Raw genomic sequence first — 19,686 nt, forward strand, 5'->3', positions numbered from 1 at the left:
AATGCTTGAGCCCCGGTGGGGCGTCGGTCTGCGTGGCAAGTGGCGGTGAAAGCCTTGATAGGGGCTGATGCAGGCGTCTGTTGGCTGCCTTATCTGCCGGTGGGTAGAATCATTTCGCTGATCATTTCTAGTATGTAACTAGGAGATCGGTGAAACCCGAATTCGATCATTTCTTAGTTTGGATGCGGAGGGTTGCCCTTGCTTTGTCGGGTGTTTCCTAGAGGATGATGCTGCCGTAAACCTCTCCCTCTTACGTTTCTTCTTACGCTTACCGTTTCTGTTTTTAGCGAGCCTCTTGCAACTTGATGTATTTATCTTCGATTTCATTAGCGTTCGGGTTGGTCTTTCAAGAAGCGACTGGTTAGGTCGGTGTTAGCGAGGTCGCGACGGCGGTTGTAAAAGCCTTTGCGGCAAATGATTCCTTGAGGCCGCTTTCCATGTCCAAGAGCTCTATTTTGAACCGGCTTAAGAGGAGCTGTAGGTTTCCTCCTTGCCCGGGCGAGCTGGAAGAGTGAATTGAGATCACCCTTCTTGCGTCACGGTATTACGCGTCTTGGTTCGTGAGCAAGTCGGTGGCTGCTTTCGAAGCTTCGTGTATGGATGCGGCTCGAGGGAGAAGAACCAATCGAGTGGGGCGTTCTTTAAGCTTCTTTGGAAAAAGCTGCTCGGAGGAGATGGTCGAACTTTCTGGGCTTGTAGAGTGCGAGGCTTTGAGCATATCGTGCTATATGCTGGCCTGGGCATGTGCGACCGTCGTACAGTGGGAACCGTGGTTGGACAAAATCTGGAGGGGAGACCTTGTGAAGTACTTCAGCAGCAAATGGAGATGCACGATAGGTTTTCAGCATTTTCTGCACTATCTGGGTGGAATCTTTCTTGACCGCATTCTTGTCGAGCCTTTGGTTTAGCTCGGTGATCTGTTGACTGACGTTGATGACGTCGTCTTCTGCGGTGCCAGCTAGTGGGCTCTGTGTATCAACTTGTGCACATAATGTGACGTTTTCTTGTCTGAGTTGGGCAATTTGTTCATTCATTGTTCCTAGCTGGTCTGCCAAAGTGTGGAATTGAGCTTCGAGGCTTGCCATGCTTCGTGGGCTTGAGAATCTTTTGTTTTGATTTTTGGCTTCTGATTTGTAAAGTGGTTTGGTTTCTCAAGTAATCGAGACCACAGACGACGCCAATGTAAAGGTGTGATGTGATTATTCCCTTACAAACAGTCTCTGGGGGACTGATATGGATGGATGGGTGAGACCGAGTTCGGTTTTGAGAGCGAACTGCCTACGTATCTTACTCTGGGTTCCTGGGCTCAGAGTAGAATCAGGTCTGGCGTAGTTCATAGGAGTGGTATTTATAGAGATTGCAAGTGTATCCTCACCCTCCACGTGTAAAGGAAGTCACCAACGTGGGGTGTGGATCATGGGAGCACGTGAGAAATATCTACATAGGTCTGCTGTGATGATGAGGGAGTGGCGATGCGGCGAAGTAGCTTGCGGCCGTGACGATGGTGGGGCGGTTAGGATGAGTGCAAGTACATATTCAGTCATGATTGCTTATGGATGGGGGTCTGTACGCGCGCGGCGAAGTTAAGCCGATGTTGCGATGGCCCCGTGGTGCGATGTTGGCTCATGGGTGCGACCTGGGACCATAGGTCGGTGCATTAGTTCCACCATGTTAAGCGCGTTCTGGATAGAGAATATCACTCCCCTACACCCACCAAACGAGAGAGAGACAGAGAGTTGTAGGGAAGGAGCAGAGAAGACGGTGTGTTACGAGGTGCTTCGGCTATATAGCTTCATGGCTTGTTAAGCTTCCTCGATTGAGCGTGGTTACTTTATTAAAGCTTCATTCCGCGATCCAAGTCGGTCTTTTATTTCTTTTCATCTTACTATGTTCTCTTCTTTAGTCACGTAGAGTAAAAGTTGATACGATGTTGCAGATGATCCTAGAAAGACTGAGCACTTGTGTCGTCTTCCTAGAGCTAATGAAAGACTTCATTTGTTCAAAGGCGAACTTAATGGAGGAAGGGTCTTTCGACTCCATAGTTGCTGGCTGTGAAGGTGTTTTTCATACAGCATCACCGTGTTATGTTGATGCAACAGATCCACAGGTTTAGTTTATATATCCTCACACTGACTGATTGACATTCCTAGAAAGTTTTCAATCTACACCCAATTTCCCCCCTGCACAATTATATATTCTAAAATTTCCACCTCATTTTTATCTTGTTCAAGTTATTTGAAAGCTTCTACCTGTGTGTTTGATGCTTATTAGCGTATATGCTTTGACAAAGTCTTTTTTCCAGCGCGCATTAGTCTATTATTTGCCTTGTAAGGCAAATATGCATATTTCACCCTCGAACTTGTCAAGTTTTACCACTTACCCCCTAAAATTCAGTTTAGGCAATTTTAAACATGTACTTGTAAAACGTATCCAGCTCTATTTTTCCAGTTCATTTCCGGCACTGGAAGACTGAGATGTATCAAATTCTTGCACACTTAGCATAGTCAGCACACTCTCGGTCAAGTCAAGTCAACAAAAACACGTGACCTACCAACAAAACCACTCCCGCGCCAACAAAAAATCATTCCCTCTCGTATTTTCTATCCCCAAATACCTAATTTGAAACCCTAATTCGCAAATGTTCAAATTTCCCCATGGAAAATCTAAATTGAACCCCTAGTTCACTAAAAATCAACTATTAATTCATTTATGCTCAAACTCTTCATTGTTGATGCTCAAATTCTAGATTGATTTGTTGAATACGACTTGAAGTAAGTAAATTCATTATGAATTCGATTCTATTATATGTGCATAGTAATTTGCGTTATATAAATGTTAATTGTGCATCTTATGATATTAATTTCATTATTTAAATGCAATGTTTTTTTTTTTTTTCATGGTGGGACTTTTGTGCGTAGCCCTAATTTGCAGTATGATGGGGGAGAATTGAATTGTTCTTATGAAGATATGAATGCTAAAATGACATACCTTTATCTCAGAAATTTGGTAAAGGATTTTGGTTATCCTCCTAGAAGTATAGCTGAAATTTTATTTAACACTCCTGGGGTGGAATTAGAAAATGGGTTAAGGACACTTAGGACTGATAGTGATGTAAGCTCAATGGTGAAAGAGGCTGATGTATTTGGGAACATAGAAGTTTATGTTGTACACAAGCAATCTGATGAACATGATAGTGATGCTAGTGATGATAGTGCTTCTCAGAGTAAAGTTGGTAGTATAGACAACGTGAGTGATGAAGAGTTATTTGAGGTTAGGCATATGAGGGTTGAAATGAAGAAGTGTAAGCAGAATATAGATGAAAATGGTAAAGGGGCTAGTCAAACTGCTGCAGATGATATAAATGGTGAAGGGACTAGTGCTCCTCCTGATGTGGTTCCTAATGAAGTATTTTCTGAAGAAACAGAGCACACTGGGTATGATAGTGAGTATGGAGAAGATGGAGATTACAGCACAACAGAGAGTGATGAAGAAGATGAAGCAATATAACTAGAGGTTTGTAGAAAGAAAAAGAAGAGTTGGCCCACATTTAATACAAAGACAAATATGTTTGCAATTGAACCTGTTTTGGGTATGAGGTTTATAAGTAAAGATGAGTTCAAGGACTGTCTAAGAGATTATGGAGTGGCAAATGGTTACCCAATTAAATTTATAAAGAATGAATCAAATAGGGTAACTGCTATTTGTGGTGAAGGATGTGAATGGAGATGTCATGCCAATCCAATGCAAGTTGAGTGTAGCTGGCAGATTAAATCACTAAATGATTTGCATGAATGTAATAGGGATTTCAATGCCAAATTTTGCAATGCTAGATGGCTTTCTAAGAAGTACAAGACTCAAATCCTTGCCAACCCTAGGTGGAAGCTAGAGAACTTTGTAGCTTCTGTTTTGCATACATATGTAATCAATGTTTCAGTGAATCAATGTTCCAGAGCTAAGAAGTTTGCATTGGGGGAGAGGGATTCAGTTATGATAGACCACTATGCCAAGGTTTATGATTATGCTCATGAGTTGCAGACAAGAAATCCAGGTAGTACTGTTAGAGTGCAGGGTGAAAGTATTACAAATTAGCCTAATTCACCAAAATATGTTAGAAGGTTTTATGTATGCCTAGATGCTCTGAAAAAGGGATGGAAGCATTGTAGACCTGTGATAGGATTGGATGGTTGTTTTTTGAAGGGTTATATAGAGGGTGAATTGTTGACAGCTGTGGGTAGGGATGGGAATATTCAAATGTATCCAATTGCATGGGCTGTAGTTGAGGGTGAAAACAAAGATTCTTGGTTCTGGTTTGTGAATTTGTTGCTTCATGACATTGGTGTGGCAGATGGGTTTGGGTGGACTATTATATCATATCAAACAAACAGAAGGGGTTGGTTGATGCGTACACACACTTTTGTCATTGGCAGAGCATAGGTATTGTGCAAGGCATGTATATGCCAATTTTAGGAAGAGATTTAATGGTTCTATGTTGAAAGGACTTTTTTGGATGACTACTAAAAGTACCACCATTATAGTTTATGAGAGGAACATGAAAATGATTGAATTAGTGTCAGCTAATGTAGCAGAGTACTTGAGGACCACAAAATCTAGAACACTGGTGTAAAACTTTTCAGTTGGATACATCTTCTTGTGATGCAGTTGAGAACAATATGAGTGAGTGTTTTAATAGTTGTATTATTAGAGCAAGGTTCAAGCCCTTAATTCATATGTTGGAGGACATCGGGATTTATATAGTAAACAGGATGCAAAAAAAGAGGGAAGCAATGCAGAAGTGGACTGATGTGTTTGCTCCAAGAATTAGGAAAACCATTGAAGAAAATAAGATGGCAAGTAAAGACTGGTTGTGCATATACTATGGGGCTGAAGATTTTCAGGTTACTAATGAGAATGATGGATATTCAATTTACCTAAGAAAGAGGATTTGCAGCTTCAGAGCTAGATGATTCTTACTGGGATTCCATGTTGTCATGCAATTTCTGCCATCTTTAAAGCTACCAAGAGGGTGGACAATTTTGTGCAGTCATGGTATAAGGTTGATACATGGTATAAGGCTGAGACAGTTAAGCATTCTTATGAAGAACATATAAAACCTTTGAATGGAGAAGTACAATGGGTGAAGACCAAATGTGTTAATTTGTTGCCTCCAAAGGCAAAAAGAATGCCTGGTAGACCCAAAAGAAATAGGAGGAAGGACCCACATGAGTCACCAAAGAAAGGGCCACAAATTTCAAGGAGAGGAAACATATGAGGTGCTCTAACTGTAAATAGTTGGGGCATAACAAGAAAGGATGCAAAGAACCTATTGCACCAACTCCAAGGTAACCCAAATTGACTGTAAGTGGTCATTTTATTATTTCTATTTTTATTTTGGATATTTACATTATTGACTTATATGTTGTTTGGGTTGTTCACATTATTTATATCTACTCGAAGGTGAAAAGAAAAAACAAAGAGGGGAACACAAGTGCACCACCACAAAAGAGATCAAAGAATGAAGAAACATGTATCAATAATGTCATTCTTATCTTTAAACATATGATGTTTGTTTACTTTTTGGTCAATAATGCCTTTTTTAATTTGTAGGCCCCAAGTACTGCAGCTCCAAGTACTGCATCTCCAAGTGCCCCCACAAGTACAACAACTCCAAGTACAACAGCTCCAAGTAATGCACCTCCAAGTACTGCAGCTGCACCTCCAAGTAAAACAAAGCCTAAAAGCAAGTCCAAAAATTATACGGTGTTGCTTTGTTTAAATCCTTAATTTTTTATTAGTTTTGTTTTTTATTTGTATACTTTATACATATACACACATGTCATATTTGTAGGTCCCAATTATGACAGAACCATCAAATCTAGTTGTTGCTTCACAATCTGCATCATCTACACCCATAGGTAAACAACCCAAAGGCAAAGCTGTGGTTCTTGCTACAAGTCCTACCAAGAATACAAGGTCATCAGCTGCACCTACTGGAACTGCACCTACTGAGACACAAGCATTAGTTGCACCTGGAGCTCTTAAAGGCAAAGTTGTGATTCTTACTACATGTCCAGCCAAGAATACAAGGTCATCAGCTGCACCTACTAAGACATAAGCATTAGTTGCACCTATAGCTGTTAAAGGCAAAGTTGTGATTTTGGATACAAGTCCAAATTAATATTTGCATCTAAAGCCCCTAAAGCCTCGCTTGAGGAAAAAAACATTGCACCCTACTGGGGACACAAGCATTATTTTGCACCTAAAGCCCCTACCAGAAAAGCTACATCAACTCCAGCTGTGATTCTTGATTCAAGTCCATCCAAGAATACAAGATCAAAGAAGACTTTGGGTATTAAGCCTCAGGGTACGGGCTATAAGACCAAGACCAAGACCAATTGGAGGATATAACACCTCTATTTAATTTGTGGGGAGAAATGTGCCAATTTTTTTGTTAAAATCTTGGAACAATTGTCAGTAGGCATTGTCAGTATTTTGACATTTACTTTAATGGAATGTAATGGAACCAGGTTTGCCTTTCAATTGAATTGTTGTTGTTCTATTGTGTTGCTATGTTGCTCTGTTGCGAAGTTTTAGTTATGCCTTTTAGTTATGTTGCAGTGCCTTATGCTACTCTGTTTTAGTTTGTTCATGGTTGTTTTCATCTTAGTGGTTATAGTTATGCGTAAAGCTATTTGTTCTTAGGCATTGTTCTTAAAACATAATAAAACATAGGCAACAAGGAAATTACAGTCAATACATTCAAACTCCATTAAAGTCTTTAAAGTTTATACAATTCACTTCAACCAGGACAACAAGAAGTAAGCAAAAACAAACACTATAATCCATTTCTTCTTCTTGTTCTTCTTATTCAGTTATGTAATTTCAGCTCTTAGTTATGCAATAATCACTTTAGGATCATTCCCCACCAGTGGATCAACCCAGACAAAGAATAAACACTTTTCTGGATGTGGAAACTTTCTTCCGGGGTTCGTTGGCGTCTGAGAAATTCATAACTTGGGTTCAAGTCCACAATAGCAAACGGTTCGGAATCGGGAGTTGCCTCGAGAGTTCACAGATGTGGTAGAATTAGACATCGACATCTAGAATTTGAGTAGCAACAATGAAGAGTTTGAGCAAAAATGAATAAATTGTTGATTTTTAGTGAACTAAGGTTTCAATTTTGATTTTCCATAGAGAAATTTGAACATTTGCGAATTAGGGTTTCAAATTAGGTATTTGGGGATAAAAAATACGAGAGGGAATGATTTTTTGTTGGCGCGTGAAGTGGTTTTGTTGGTAGGTCTCGTGGTTTTCTCGTATTTTTGTTGACTTGACTTGACCGGGAGTGTGCTGACTATGCTGAGTGTGCAAGAATTTGATACATCTCAAAATTAGAAATTCCACGTAAGAAAAAAATTAATCCACGGTCAATCTTCCAGTGTCGGAAATGAACTAGAAAAATGGAGTTGGATATGTTTTACAAGTATAGGGTTAAAATTGCCTAAATTGAATTTTAGGGGGGTAAGTGGTAAAACTTGGCAAGTTCGAGGGTGAAATATGCCAATTTGCATTTTTGTAATGTGTGTTACCTCTTGTATGTATCTCAATGTTTCAGGCTGAACTAATTGACCTTGCGGTGAAGGGACACTGAATGTTCTTAGCTCTTGTGCAAAAATGCATTCTGTTAAAAGGGTGGTTATCACATCCTCTATTGCTTCAGTTTTGGTTAACTGAAGTTACAGTTGATGAGACATGGTTTGCTGATCCAGAATTTTGCAAGGAGTCAAAGGTTTGTGTTTTCATTTATTGGTTCCTGTTTATTTCTGAAATTCTTTAAAGCGACAAATATAAAATTCTGTCCTTCTTGTAACATTTGGCAGTTTGAACATGTAATCTAAGTTTTTTAATTCCTTTAACGCAATTTACAACTTGCTAGTTAGATTTTACTACGTGTAATATGAAATTTAGGCTGAGTCCAATGGAAATAGAGAGTAAAATAGAGATAGAGAGTGAAATATGTTGACTTTAGCTCTACTTTATTGACTTTAGCTCTACTTTAGCTCTATTTTAGAGCTACTTTATTGACTTTAGCTCTACTTTATTGACTTTAACACTACTTTTAAAGGGATAGAGAGTCATTGGACTCAGCCTTACAACTTCGACTATATCACTTCAGGGAGGGTTCCTGCGAGTTAATTCATAGAAAAAACAAGTGTTTAGTGCTACAACTCTTATGTGTTACAGACTTACAGCGTGTTTAAATAACATGGAAATTCTATTATGTTTATGGAGCAGCTTTGGTATATGCTCTCGTACGCGTAGACTCTGAAGAGTCTACTTGGAATTTCCCTGAAGAACATGTACTTGACTTGGTTACGATACAACCAGCAGTGGTGATTGGTTTTTTCAGCTTCTCAAAAAAAAAAAAAAAATTCAGGTTCTGAATCTGAGAAAGAAGGGTGATCTCGTGACCCTTGCGTTTTATTCTTTCAAGTTCTATATTCAATATTCAATGCAGGCAAAGGAGCATATCCCAGCTTGACTTTTGGATGGTTGATGTAGAGATGTTGTGAATGCACATATTCTCGCATTTGAGGTTCCTTCAGCACATGGAAGGTACTGTGTAGTTGACAGAGTTGCTCACTATTCTGAGATTGTGAAGATTTTCTACCCTTATATTCAACTTCCTGAAAAGTAAGTCTCTGCCTCTTAAAACAAGTGCATTTTCATTTCTTCCTAACTTACATATGCTGCGATTTTATCAACCCTTTCTACAGATGCTACACTTGAACCAACTTTCTTCTTTGTATATGGCTTTAAGTTCTCTTATCTCATTATTATTCTCAGGTGTGTTGATGACAACCCTTTTGCACCAACCTATAATGTCTCAGAAGAGAAGACAGAGAGATTTACTCCTTTGGAAGTCAGCCTCAAGGATATTATTGAAAGTTCTAAGGAGAAGAAGCTCATCAGCTTTTGAGTCCATTTTTTAGTTCCAAATGTTCCACATACGTAGTTAAAGTGCTTGTTGGTTTTGAGGCAATTCTCAACATTAGATTATCTCTACTGTTCCATTGTTAATGCAATTTGAAGCACCTGCTACCTTAGTACCTATGGCAACTATGTGTCTAAATCAAGTGTTTTGTGGCCTGAACTGTTGTTTCAATAATAAAATCGTTTTGCAAATGTCAAAACCTATTGGTGATTTCATCACCTGCACAAACTGTGCTTGCGGGAAGACGCGAATACACTGTTTATGCTTACATCCCGGATATATATGAGTTTGTACAACTCAGTTGTGAGGAAGTGCATTCAGTATAAGACTAGATCATCTTACATATAATTATATAACATGGGGGTGGTTACTTAAAGTGACTCCAAAATTACTCCACCACTAAATACAATGAATTAGAAGCTTTTGGTGGAGATGTTCTCCATACAATCAAGATCATCCTCACAAGAAGATGTACAACCTTGTCAAAAATTATTTGGAATGTTACGAAATTATCCAACGGCCCAAATCTTTTTAACTTCATAACAACTTTTGACAAAATTAAACATATTCAATTGAGTTGATTTTTTGTAAGGGTATTCTCCATCATGTAATGTATATCTCCACAAAAAAATTAGCTATCAATTCATCTTATAAGTGCACTTTTAGAAATGGCGTAACTTTGGAGTCACTATAAGGTGTAGTTCATATAACCATCCCCATATAACATACCAAAACAAATTTGAAAAGAAGACGAGGAAAAAAGAACATACCCAAATCCCAAAAGATTCTATTAACCATGATATCTTACATTATAGAAGGCAAAGATACAACATTTTGGTATCATGTAGTTCTTCTTGCAAACAGCTTGCTCAAGTCTTCTGTCACAACATTGCTCCTGCAACAAACAAACAATCAAGTAGATATAATCAGAACCAAGAACATTCCACATTCCATGATGTGATGAGGGAATCAAAAAACATTAACTAACCTTCCACTAAGTTGAGGTGGAACAAGCAAGCCACCCACAGTGTCGGGGACATTTCTAGAGTGTGGCAAGTTTGATCGAGGAAATTTACTACGTGGATAAGATGAAGCTGCTGATCCATTTGATTCTCTCTTCCGTGATGCAATTGCAGAATGGTGGTCACTGTGACTCATTTGATGAGATGAGAAATCAGGTGCGTTCAAAAGTAGTGAAGCATCCGGAAGTCTCCCAACAGAAGTTGATCTTCTAAGAATACAAACAAAAAAAGAATACAATATAAAAAAAAACTAGAATTGGAAATTGGAATAATAAGAAAGAAAAAGAAAGAAAGAAAGTATACTGAGTTTGAGGTGGAGGAAGAACGGCATCGTTTCTTCTTCGATTTATTACTTGTTCTTCTTCTTCCAACTCTCTTTCCTTTTCTTCTTCTTTGTTTTGTAACTCTTTTGTATCTTCTTCTTCTTCATCTTCTTCAGAACTTGAAGATGCTGCGTAATCAACCAACGACATCTTCTATCTCTCTCTCTTTCTCTCTTTCTCTCTCTCTCGGAACTTGTAAGGCTGTTTTGGGTATGGACCTTGGACTGGAACAATGACGGTTTATTGATTCTTTCGAGCCCAAGCCCAAGCCTGAAGGCAGTTGTTTATGTTTCTGTTAGAGCATTGAGCATTCCCAATGCACGTGAAAAAGAGGGGAATGTGAAAATTTTCACTCCAGTTTGGTTCAAATCAGTGCCCAATGCAGATGTGAAAAAGAGGGTGACTATTTTCCTAAATCATTACCAAGGTGAAATATTCAACCGAGATAGTGGCTGACTTGTGAACTTTGGACGGGATATTGGATTCTGTCTCGTGTGTTTTTAAAAAAAAAATCGTTTTTTTTTTTTTCCGGACGGAATGTTTCATTCCGTTTCGCGTGTATTTTCGGTTTTTTTTTTTAAACTTCAGACAAAATACCAGACGGGATTTTTCATTCCGTCTCGATCAAAAAACCTTCAGACGGAATCTAACATCCCGTCCGAGATTATTTTTCACCTTTGCATTGGGCAGCTTCACCTTGTTTTTTACCAAAACGGTGATAAGAGGGGAAAATATTGTCTACATAGAGGTGATAAGAGGGGGAAAATATTGACTTGCATTTGGAATGCTCTTATGGCAGATGGATATCAAGGGAATGTGACAATATTCACCTCCAAATGGTCAAAAACCTTTGCCCAATGCAAAGATGAATATCAAGGTGACTATTTTCCCAAGTCAAAACGAGAGTGAAACTTTCAACCGAGATAGTAGCTGAGTTAGGAACTTCAGACGGGATGTTTTCTTCCGTCTTGTGTGTTTTTTTAAATTTTTTTTTTTTTTTTTTCGAACTTTCATTCCGTCTCGCGTGTTTTTTCGATTTTTTTTAACTTTAGACGGAATGTTTCATTCCGTCCGGCGCGTTTTTTTTTATTTTTACATTCAGACGGAATCAAACATCCTGTCCAAGAATAATAGTCACCTTTGCATTTGGCAACACCTTGCTTTTCACCAAAACGGTGGAAAAGAGAGAAAATAGAGCTGACGTGGAGGTGAATAAGAGTGGTTTGCATTGGGAATACTCTTACTCATTGTTTATTTTTATCAATATTCTAACAAACGCCAGCGGGTTTTTTTTTTCATAATATATTTTATAATATATATAGTAATACACACATATATTATAAGAAATAAAGAAAATTATTTACCATAACTCAAAAAATAAATAGAAACAAAGATACTTATTACAAAAAATAGGTAATAGTTGAAGAAGATCGATTTCATATAAAAATATACTATTTATTATAGTGGCATATAATTTATATTGGACTTCACTCTTTTAAATTCATTTAAATTTTAAGCCTACACTGGTATTTAATTTTTGACATTTAATCATTAAAAAAAAAAAAAAAAAAAAAAAAAAAAACTAGAGGCCCGATTAGTAGTCCCTTTTAATCGGTCCGCCCAAACTTGCCTAATTGATCCACCGAATTTTTAAACGATTTGGGCCTAGGCGAGTTCTGTTGGGCACTGCCTAGACCGAACACTGGTTTTTAATTTTTTATTATAACTCGAATCGATGGCAATATATAGGGTTATAGACTGCTTGGTGCATGAGTCCTTTTGGCTTTTGGTGCTAAAATTGATGTTCAAACAGTGCTTCCAGATTATGCGTACTACGAAGTTACGAGCGAAAATGATTTTGTCCTACTTATTTCCCTATCCCGTAAGGACTATTTTCCGATATATTTCTGTACTGTGAACCTGTTTTCCCTACTATCGTATACGATCTGAATCTGATCTGGATATATGAGAAATAAAAAATATATTGATGTTCTTAATTATCGAATCTCCTCTATTAAAAAAATAATATAAAGGCTACATTTCTTATTAACTACACATTTTTCTGAGCAACTAAGCTATCCTTTCATATTTGCGCGGCAAGAAGCTGTTGACTTGGGCTTACACCTAAATCATTTGACAACTTTGTACACAACTGCATCAACCACCAAACATCAATATGCATTAAGATGTTAGTATCAAACATTGTCATATTCAAAATTTGCAAGTAGTAATTTAAGAACACCACTTTTGAATTACCTTTCTATACAGTAACGAATCCCCATATGATTTTCTTAGTTCCACAACATACAGAGATGGACTTAGCTTTCGAAAACCTGCAAGAGTTTTGATATAAGTATATAACATAGATAAGTTTTAGTTGATCCAGATTTCCAGGTGCATGATTAAGTAAATTTTTAGAAAGAATTTCGACAAGAAGTAGGGTGAATATTCAGAGAAGATTGTTTACCTCTGCTGCAACTGAAAGGCTGCCTAGACTCTTCTGACCCATATGCTCTTGCATTACCCTAAGCTGCAAGTAGACCCTAAAAAAATTAATAAATCATCATATTTAAACATCTTCAACTAAGTTGCAGGACCAAGATGCAAGTCTGTATGTGCATTTAAAAATGTTAATGTGTGTGTTTACTGACCTTTCCGTTTTGTTGTCTTACTCGAAATCCCATCTCTATGACTATATCCTCAATCTTCTCAAGTAAATCCTTTGGCGAGTAATTAGAGGTAAATCTAATTTTTCTTTCAGAAACATCCTGCAAACACATAAACATTGAGAAAATGCATATTCTCCAAAAGCCAAAATATTGACTATTGGATGATTTGTATGACAGAAAAGAGCTTGTGGAGAAGTTCTTAAAAATAGACACACCTAAAAACATATTATGAGTCTTCACTAGGGGTGACTTCGGATCGGATCGGATTAACCTCCTTTGGAATTTTTCCAAATTTTTTTCGGAACCTAATATGCTAGTCAAATCCGATCCAATTTTTTTTCGGATTCAAAATATATTTCCAATTTCGGAACTTTCGAAAATTTCAAAATAACTCAGAAATTTCGGAATACTTGGTAAATTTTCAAAGATCTCTTTACTTTCAATTATTTTTGGAATATCATACGCCAATATTTATTGTAGGGAGAGAAAACCATGCCCACAACACCAATGTACCAACAACAATACGCACTTGTTTACTGAGAAAACCCATTTTCATTCAAACAAGTGATCCAAGAAAAAACGAGAAAAAAGAACCCGCAGCCTACCAATAGCAAGCATTGCATTCTGTTGAGGTCCGGGGTATTTGTAATGTTTCAATCTTTTTAGGTGTGTGGAAATTGAAGCGTGGAAGTGTCCGGGAGATAAATAATGGATTATGGTCTTGGACTCTAAGTAGTTTTACATAATATTCTATCTATTGGAATTTGGCTTTTGGATTGGTCCGGAAGTCATTGTATGGCTCAATGATATTTTTTTCATATCATTGTTGTTATGGCGCATTAATAATAACAAGAGTGGTCCAATTCAAAGTGGGGAAGTAGCAACTAGGTTATGTTTTTGTTTTGTTTTTTTTGGAAGTAAAAACTAGAAAATGAATGAACGGTCGAGATCTAATCAAGTGGATAGTGAGAGAAGTATATATTTTTAGAATAAATTGGCAATAATATCGGAAATTTCGGAATTTTCGGATCGGATCGGATTTTAGAATTATATCCAAATCCGATCCAATTTTTTTTCGGAATTTTCGGAAATCGGAAAATCGGCCCATGAAAACTACACCCAAAGCCAGACCAATTTCGGGTCGGATTTCGGAAAAATCGGAAATTCGGCAAAAAGAGACACCCCTGGTCTTCACAAGCTACCTAAAAAGAGTCCGATATATATTTCGAGAGAAAAATTAGGAGTTAAAGCTCCTACCTCTTTCTCAAAGAATCCTGAAAGATCAAGGCATGAAGACATTCCAATTAGCTCAAAGGCATTGATTAAGGTAGGTAAACCTGGCTGCTTTTCAGTATCTGTTGGCTTCAGAAAAGAAATTGGTTCCTTTCAGTTATAAACATAGTCATACTATAGCACTGAAGAATGAACAAAACAAATGACCACTAAATATTTTGTATAAAGTCCATACCATATCCTGTATTGAAAAAGCTTTATCGTCAATGTAAATGCCCACATCTTCATCTTCGGGATTAACTGGAGTGTAGTCTGGCTTGAACCAATCATGCTCTCTGATCTCAGCTACTGTTATCCGAGTTTTTGGATTGGGATCAAGTATTCTCTTTATCATGTTTTGGGCACACTGAGAAAGCCATTTGGGAATCTTCACATCTCCTTTGAATATCTAGTTCAAACATAAGATAAAAATCATAAGTACTACTCCTGGCCTTAAGGGTGGTGTTTGTGTATAATAATGATCAAAAGAGTTTCCTTTTTATCTTAACTACCTTTTGGTAAAGAACTGCAAGATTCCGATCGTCAAATGGTAGATAACCAGTTAGAACTACATACAAAATAACTCCACACGACCAGAGATCAGATGTGGAACCATGGTACCCTCTATTGGCAAGAATCTGCACATTTAGAGAATCAGACTTTAATAAACTGCAACAAAGCCACATTCAAATAAGTATGGGCACAAACTAAGGAAATGAAAAAAGACTGGTATGGAACCTCAGGAGCAACATAATTGGGGCTTCCACAAGTTGTATGTAGTAACCCATCATCCTGAATTTTAGGTACACATGAACTGAAAATCAGTAACTGGTTGAGTTGAGATACCTGTATGAATAAAATTTCAAGTATAACATGGAAGCTTGATTATAAACACAATTTACCTTGAAGTGTTGAGGTAGAGCGCTAAGGCCAAAATCGGATATCTTTATATTCCCATCGGCATCAATCAGAACATTTTCTGGCTGCAAATTTAGAAAACAAATTCAGTATAAAAAACTCCATGTACAAAACATTGCATCCTGATTGTCTCAAGGACATTTCATTCTGGTTGCAAATTAAGAAAACATAATCACTAAATAAGTCATTGTAGTAAACAGAGCATCCTGATGCAAAATAATAAATATAAGGAACGAGGAGGCAGCCTCAAGGGAATATGTTGTTTATAAATTTATATGCAGAATCAAAAGAAAATGGGTTAATAGCCAATCCACATGTTATATTCTGATAATTCATTTGGATCTAAACATTTTCAAATGATGTGTGAAAGATGAAGAAATTTACCTTGAGATCTCTATGGTAGACACCTTTTTCATGACAGTAGCTAACAGCGTCGATTAATTGGTGGAAGAGCTTTCTACCATTGGCTTCTGTAAGTCTCCCCTTTAATGCCTGTATGAGTAGTTCATATATGTCAAATCTTTACTGTAATTGCACAAGCTGACATCCGCACTAGATGAATTTGAATGCACCAACTACAAAAAAGTTTTTTATGTATCTTCTTTGATATTTAAAAACTAATGATGGTCCTAATTTGGAGAAAATGAGATTTCAAACACAAAACAATTGGAGGGAAACTAAAACTAAAGATGATTATTAGAGTAACAAACTGAATCATGATCAACTATGAATGTAACAGAAGTTGCTTACAATTCTGTCAAATAATTCACCACCAGTTACATATTCAAGTACCATGTAAATCTTGGTTTTGCTTGCCAGAACCTGCAAATGAGCATTACACAAATACAATGGTCAATGATATTAGTAAAAGAGATCAAAATCTCAAACTAGGAGTAAAACTTCAAACTCTACTGCTTCAACCTTCAAGACAACATAACCTTTCTATTTTTTATTTATATTTGTTTGCTCGCGAGGATTTCCTCGACTGTCCTCAAAGGGCCAATATGTGGCACAACCACAGCTTGGACACAAGCCACGAAAAATTCGCAAGCACAACCTTGTAGTGTATTTCACTGAGATCCAAATTAGTCCTGCATCCAACAGCTCATTGTGCCACACATTGGCGTAATCGAAGGAAGCATATTTTTTACAAGGGGTAGAATTTTGGCAATGCTCTGGTAATCATCCCATTTGGAGCTGTCTCAGTCTGCCTGAAAAGTGATTAAACTCTGCACCAACAGGTCATGTAGCATTCCAGAATTTTTTTGATGCATGTATCAACTTATGGCCTTGCCCATGACTTCAATAATGGACTACCACATACAGTATTAAACTAGTAGGCAATCATATTCTAAAGAGAAGAAATCCCTTCGTCGATTCTTCTATATTATTGACGCCCATCACATTTTTGCTTGATTGACGGTTAGGAACTCCTAATAATTTCCAAATTTTGGTCCACCAAAAGCTACCCTCATGTGCAGACATGAGACCTGTGAATTGTTGCTTAATCAAAGAGTAGTACAATTGAGAAATAGCTTTTGTCCAGAGGAAGCATGTGACTTAAAGCTTAAGAACCACACAAGACCCTTAACATATCCTACTATTTGCAAAAACCAACTTCTTTGTTGGTATACGCAAAAATTAGATTTGTCCTGAACTCCAAACCTAATTAACCAGGTCGCCTTTAATACATGTGTATTTTTGCAAATTCATGGTAATTTGAAAAGAAATTGTTGATAAAATTGTATTGCTTTGGTATTTATAAATATACCAGTGTCATAAGAATTTTGAGATATATCAAACAATTTCTTATGAGAATTTTATTCAGGTGCAAACAAGTTAACCCAACAAGTTACTTGTCATTACTGCCAATTTGCACAAACAATGGATCCTGAACGGCTCCACATCACAAAAATAGCCTAACTTGTTTTGCCTGTTTTGATCATGAATGAAAAGTAACAGAAATCACTAATGAAAACAATCAATGGTTGGTCTCTGTCTTTCTCTAGACCTAACTTCCTCCACTTATGTATTTGATCATCTAAGTCGTATGTAACAACTCCCTCAATATATTTTATCCCACATATTTGATCAAAGAGATGTCATGAACTTTGTCAGTACTGGCGGAGTTCTGCAGGCCGCCACCCAAAAAATGCGAAATTTAAGAACAAAATCTAAGCAACTACCAACAGATTATAATGTTTGTGAGGAACTTACTTCATATAATCTGACCACATTGGGATGTTTCAATAGTTTCAAGGTTCCAATCTCTCTTTTAATCTGCAATAAGCATAAAATTACAAAAATTCTAAAAAAGTAAACCTCAATCATAAAATAGCTAAAGAATGTGCCAACTGCTAAGAGTATGTACCTGATCAGAGATGTTAAGATCAAGAATACGTTTCTTGTCCAGAATCTTAATAGCAAAGCCTTGATCAGTTTCGATGTTTTTTGCGTATCTTACTTTTCCAAAATTGCCTTCACCTAGTATCCTTCCAAGTTCATACTTCCCTAGTTGCATTCCCTTCTCCACCACTTTTTGCACCATCAAAACCTCACCCCTTCTCTTGGTTTTTCTCTCTCTCTCGCTCCTCTATATAACAAAACTATGGAAGTAGTTGAGGTGATTGAATGTGTATGACTTGAAATGACATGAATCAATGATGAAAGTGAAAGAAATATATTTGATCCACAACTTGCTTGCACTTGTTAATCTACCACAATCTACTAGTGTCCTATATTTCTCTCTTTTTAACTGTATATATATATATGAATGAAAACGAACTACGTTGCCTACACGAAAGACACCAATAAGGAACGTAAAAAAAATTAAAAAGATCCACTTGGCTGTTGTTATGATTCGTCAATGATCCAATCCAACATATATGGCCTGAAAATTAAAATTTTGTTTTTTGGCATTTTGCAGACGTTATTATTGTGGCATGTTACTTTACGGCACATCTTATGTTATGTTAGTTAAATAGGTACGACATGATTCTTTCTATATTTATGCCTAGGTAAAGCTAGATTCTGATCAGGCGGGGTCGAATTACACACGCACAATAAAAGAGGTGAAATGAGGGTTGAACTCTTGACAGACAGATGGGGAAAAACGTGGTGGGTATTTGTTTTGATAAACAAATAATTGAGTTAGAAGGGTCATGTTGAAAGTTCAAAGATTGCGAACTAAGACAAGAGACGGATTTAGAAAATAGAGTACTCGGCACTTATGATAGTAGACTAAAAGTGAAAGGAAATAAAAAGTCTAAGAAATACAAATTACAAACAGACAATTATCAAATATTCTAATGAAGCAAATAGAACAAAACAATAAAATATTGTATGTGCAGTCGTGCAGACAAAAGAAGAACTAGGAATATACATTTTTGTTTCAATAAAATAAAATACATTTTTGTTTCATTAAGCAAAATTTGTTTATTAATTTTACCAATGTTCCCTGTCAAGTATCACTTACGCTAATTATTTTGAAGATTTGACATTTGGCATCTTTGCTTGGTTCGCTAAACTTTTTGGAAATTGTCAACATCATATACACATTTCCGATAGACTGATAAACAAAGCCACATCATCTCCCAGGTTTATTACCACGAGTATATCTGCTATGCTATCAATATCGGTTATATCGGCCGATTAATTGTCAATTAATTACGTATCGTTTGTAATCCGATTAGTTTTTATCGATTTTTAAACTTTTTTTACTAAATTGATTTAATTACTGAATTGACCGATTAATCGGCCGAGATAACCGATTTCTCACTAAATCGATTTTTTTTTTATGAAAATATCAGTTTCCTACCCAAAAAAATACGTAAAATTAATAAATTGGATTTTAAACCAATAATACTAGAACCTAATAAACACACAAAACTGAGTTTACTTATTTTCTTCTCTTAACGAATGTTAAATATACAAATTATTGTATTATTTCTCTAATATATATTATCTCTTCTCTTTCTCTCCTTATTTTTTTTAAATATTTAATATAATTATTGTGTTTGGCATATCTGTAGTATTCTAAAATTGAGTTGATTAGATATGATTATGAAAATTTGATATTTTTTGTTACATTTAGGATAATTATTTAGAAATATTTTTTGTATAATTATATTATTATATATTTTGAAAGTATATATATATATATATATATATATATATATATATATATATATATATATATATATATATATATATATATACTAGTAAAGTGCGTCATGCTATGCGTGATAGGAAGCAAGTATCGTCATCACTAAAGAGTTAAAGAGTAACGATTGCAATAAGAACCCCCTTTCCTTGTAAGAGGTCATATAGGGTCTGAAAAATTGGTCTATAAAGTAGAATCACTAATCTTCTTACACGCTTGCACTAATGCAAACGATGCAATTTGATGTGTAAGAAGCAGGTTCACAATGCAGATGAGTGGTTACATATTACCTCATATACCAATTGGGCATTTTTTTTATCTAAAACCG

The 19,686-nt window shown here is 36.5% G+C and overlaps 2 protein-coding genes and 1 pseudogene across 5 annotated transcripts; 1 reads left to right on the top strand and 2 right to left on the bottom strand.

The window, feature by feature from the left end:
• Nucleotides 1-1,599: 1,599 nt before the first annotated feature.
• LOC147484888 (phenylacetaldehyde reductase-like) lies at nucleotides 1,600-9,780 on the top strand (annotated as a pseudogene).
• Nucleotides 9,624-10,545, bottom strand: LOC147484889 (uncharacterized). 2 transcript variants are annotated; one of them, XM_086573137.1, is made up of 3 exons: nucleotides 10,318-10,544; nucleotides 9,981-10,223; nucleotides 9,624-9,887 (listed from the first exon to the last, which is right to left on the bottom strand). In XM_086573137.1, the coding sequence occupies exons 1-3, from the start codon at nucleotides 10,485-10,487 to the stop codon at nucleotides 9,833-9,835; spliced, it is 468 nt and encodes a 155-aa protein (XP_086429263.1). In that variant the 5' UTR covers nucleotides 10,488-10,544; the 3' UTR covers nucleotides 9,624-9,832. The 2 variants fall into 2 exon arrangements, with proteins under 2 accessions (XP_086429263.1, XP_086429264.1); XM_086573138.1 differs by having other exon boundaries at nucleotides 9,760-9,887; nucleotides 9,981-10,220; nucleotides 10,318-10,545.
• A 1,756-nt stretch (nucleotides 10,546-12,301) lies between these two features.
• LOC147484890 (CBL-interacting serine/threonine-protein kinase 1-like) lies at nucleotides 12,302-18,232 on the bottom strand. 3 transcript variants are annotated; one of them, XM_086571123.1, is made up of 13 exons: nucleotides 17,568-18,232; nucleotides 17,414-17,476; nucleotides 15,947-16,018; nucleotides 15,581-15,688; nucleotides 15,181-15,261; nucleotides 15,017-15,070; nucleotides 14,791-14,916; nucleotides 14,475-14,687; nucleotides 14,264-14,368; nucleotides 12,989-13,105; nucleotides 12,805-12,867; nucleotides 12,594-12,670; nucleotides 12,302-12,489 (listed from the first exon to the last, which is right to left on the bottom strand). In XM_086571123.1, exons 1-12 carry the CDS (start codon nucleotides 17,742-17,744, stop codon nucleotides 12,656-12,658), a joined length of 1,194 nt encoding a protein of 397 aa, XP_086427249.1. In that variant the 5' UTR covers nucleotides 17,745-18,232; the 3' UTR covers nucleotides 12,302-12,489; nucleotides 12,594-12,655. The 3 variants fall into 3 exon arrangements, with proteins under 3 accessions (XP_086427249.1, XP_086427248.1, XP_086427250.1); XM_086571122.1 differs by lacking the exons at nucleotides 12,302-12,489; nucleotides 12,594-12,670 and having other exon boundaries at nucleotides 12,713-12,867; nucleotides 17,568-17,883; XM_086571124.1 differs by lacking the exons at nucleotides 12,302-12,489; nucleotides 12,594-12,670 and having other exon boundaries at nucleotides 12,780-12,880; nucleotides 17,568-17,883.
• Nucleotides 18,233-19,686: the final 1,454 nt, after the last annotated feature.

The sequence above is a fragment of the Coptis chinensis genome, chromosome 7 (genome assembly GCF_015680905.1).
Source record: "Coptis chinensis isolate HL-2020 chromosome 7, ASM1568090v1, whole genome shotgun sequence".
Taxonomy (NCBI): Eukaryota; Viridiplantae; Streptophyta; class Magnoliopsida; order Ranunculales; family Ranunculaceae; genus Coptis; species Coptis chinensis.

Bases quoted from the DNA above. Each gene is read 5' to 3' on its own strand.
- LOC147484889 (XM_086573137.1), bottom strand. From the start codon at position 10,487: ATGTCGTTGGTTGATTACGCAGCATCTTCAAGTTCTGAAGAAGATGAA. The intron at 10,224-10,317 runs GTATACTTTCTT...TTGTATTCTTAG, and splicing joins CTTCCTCCACCTCAAACTCA to AAGATCAACTTCTGTTGGGA. The intron at 9,888-9,980 runs GTTAGTTAATGT...TGTTTGTTGCAG, and splicing joins CCACCTCAACTTAGTGGAAG to GAGCAATGTTGTGACAGAAG.
- LOC147484890 (XM_086571122.1), bottom strand. From the start codon at position 17,744: ATGGTGCAAAAAGTGGTGGAGAAGGGAATGCAACTAGGGAAGTATGAA. The intron at 15,689-15,946 runs GTAAGCAACTTC...CTACTCATACAG, and splicing joins GTGAATTATTTGACAGAATT to GCATTAAAGGGGAGACTTAC. The intron at 14,917-15,016 runs GTTCCATACCAG...CTAAATGTGCAG, and splicing joins CCAATTATGTTGCTCCTGAG to ATTCTTGCCAATAGAGGGTA.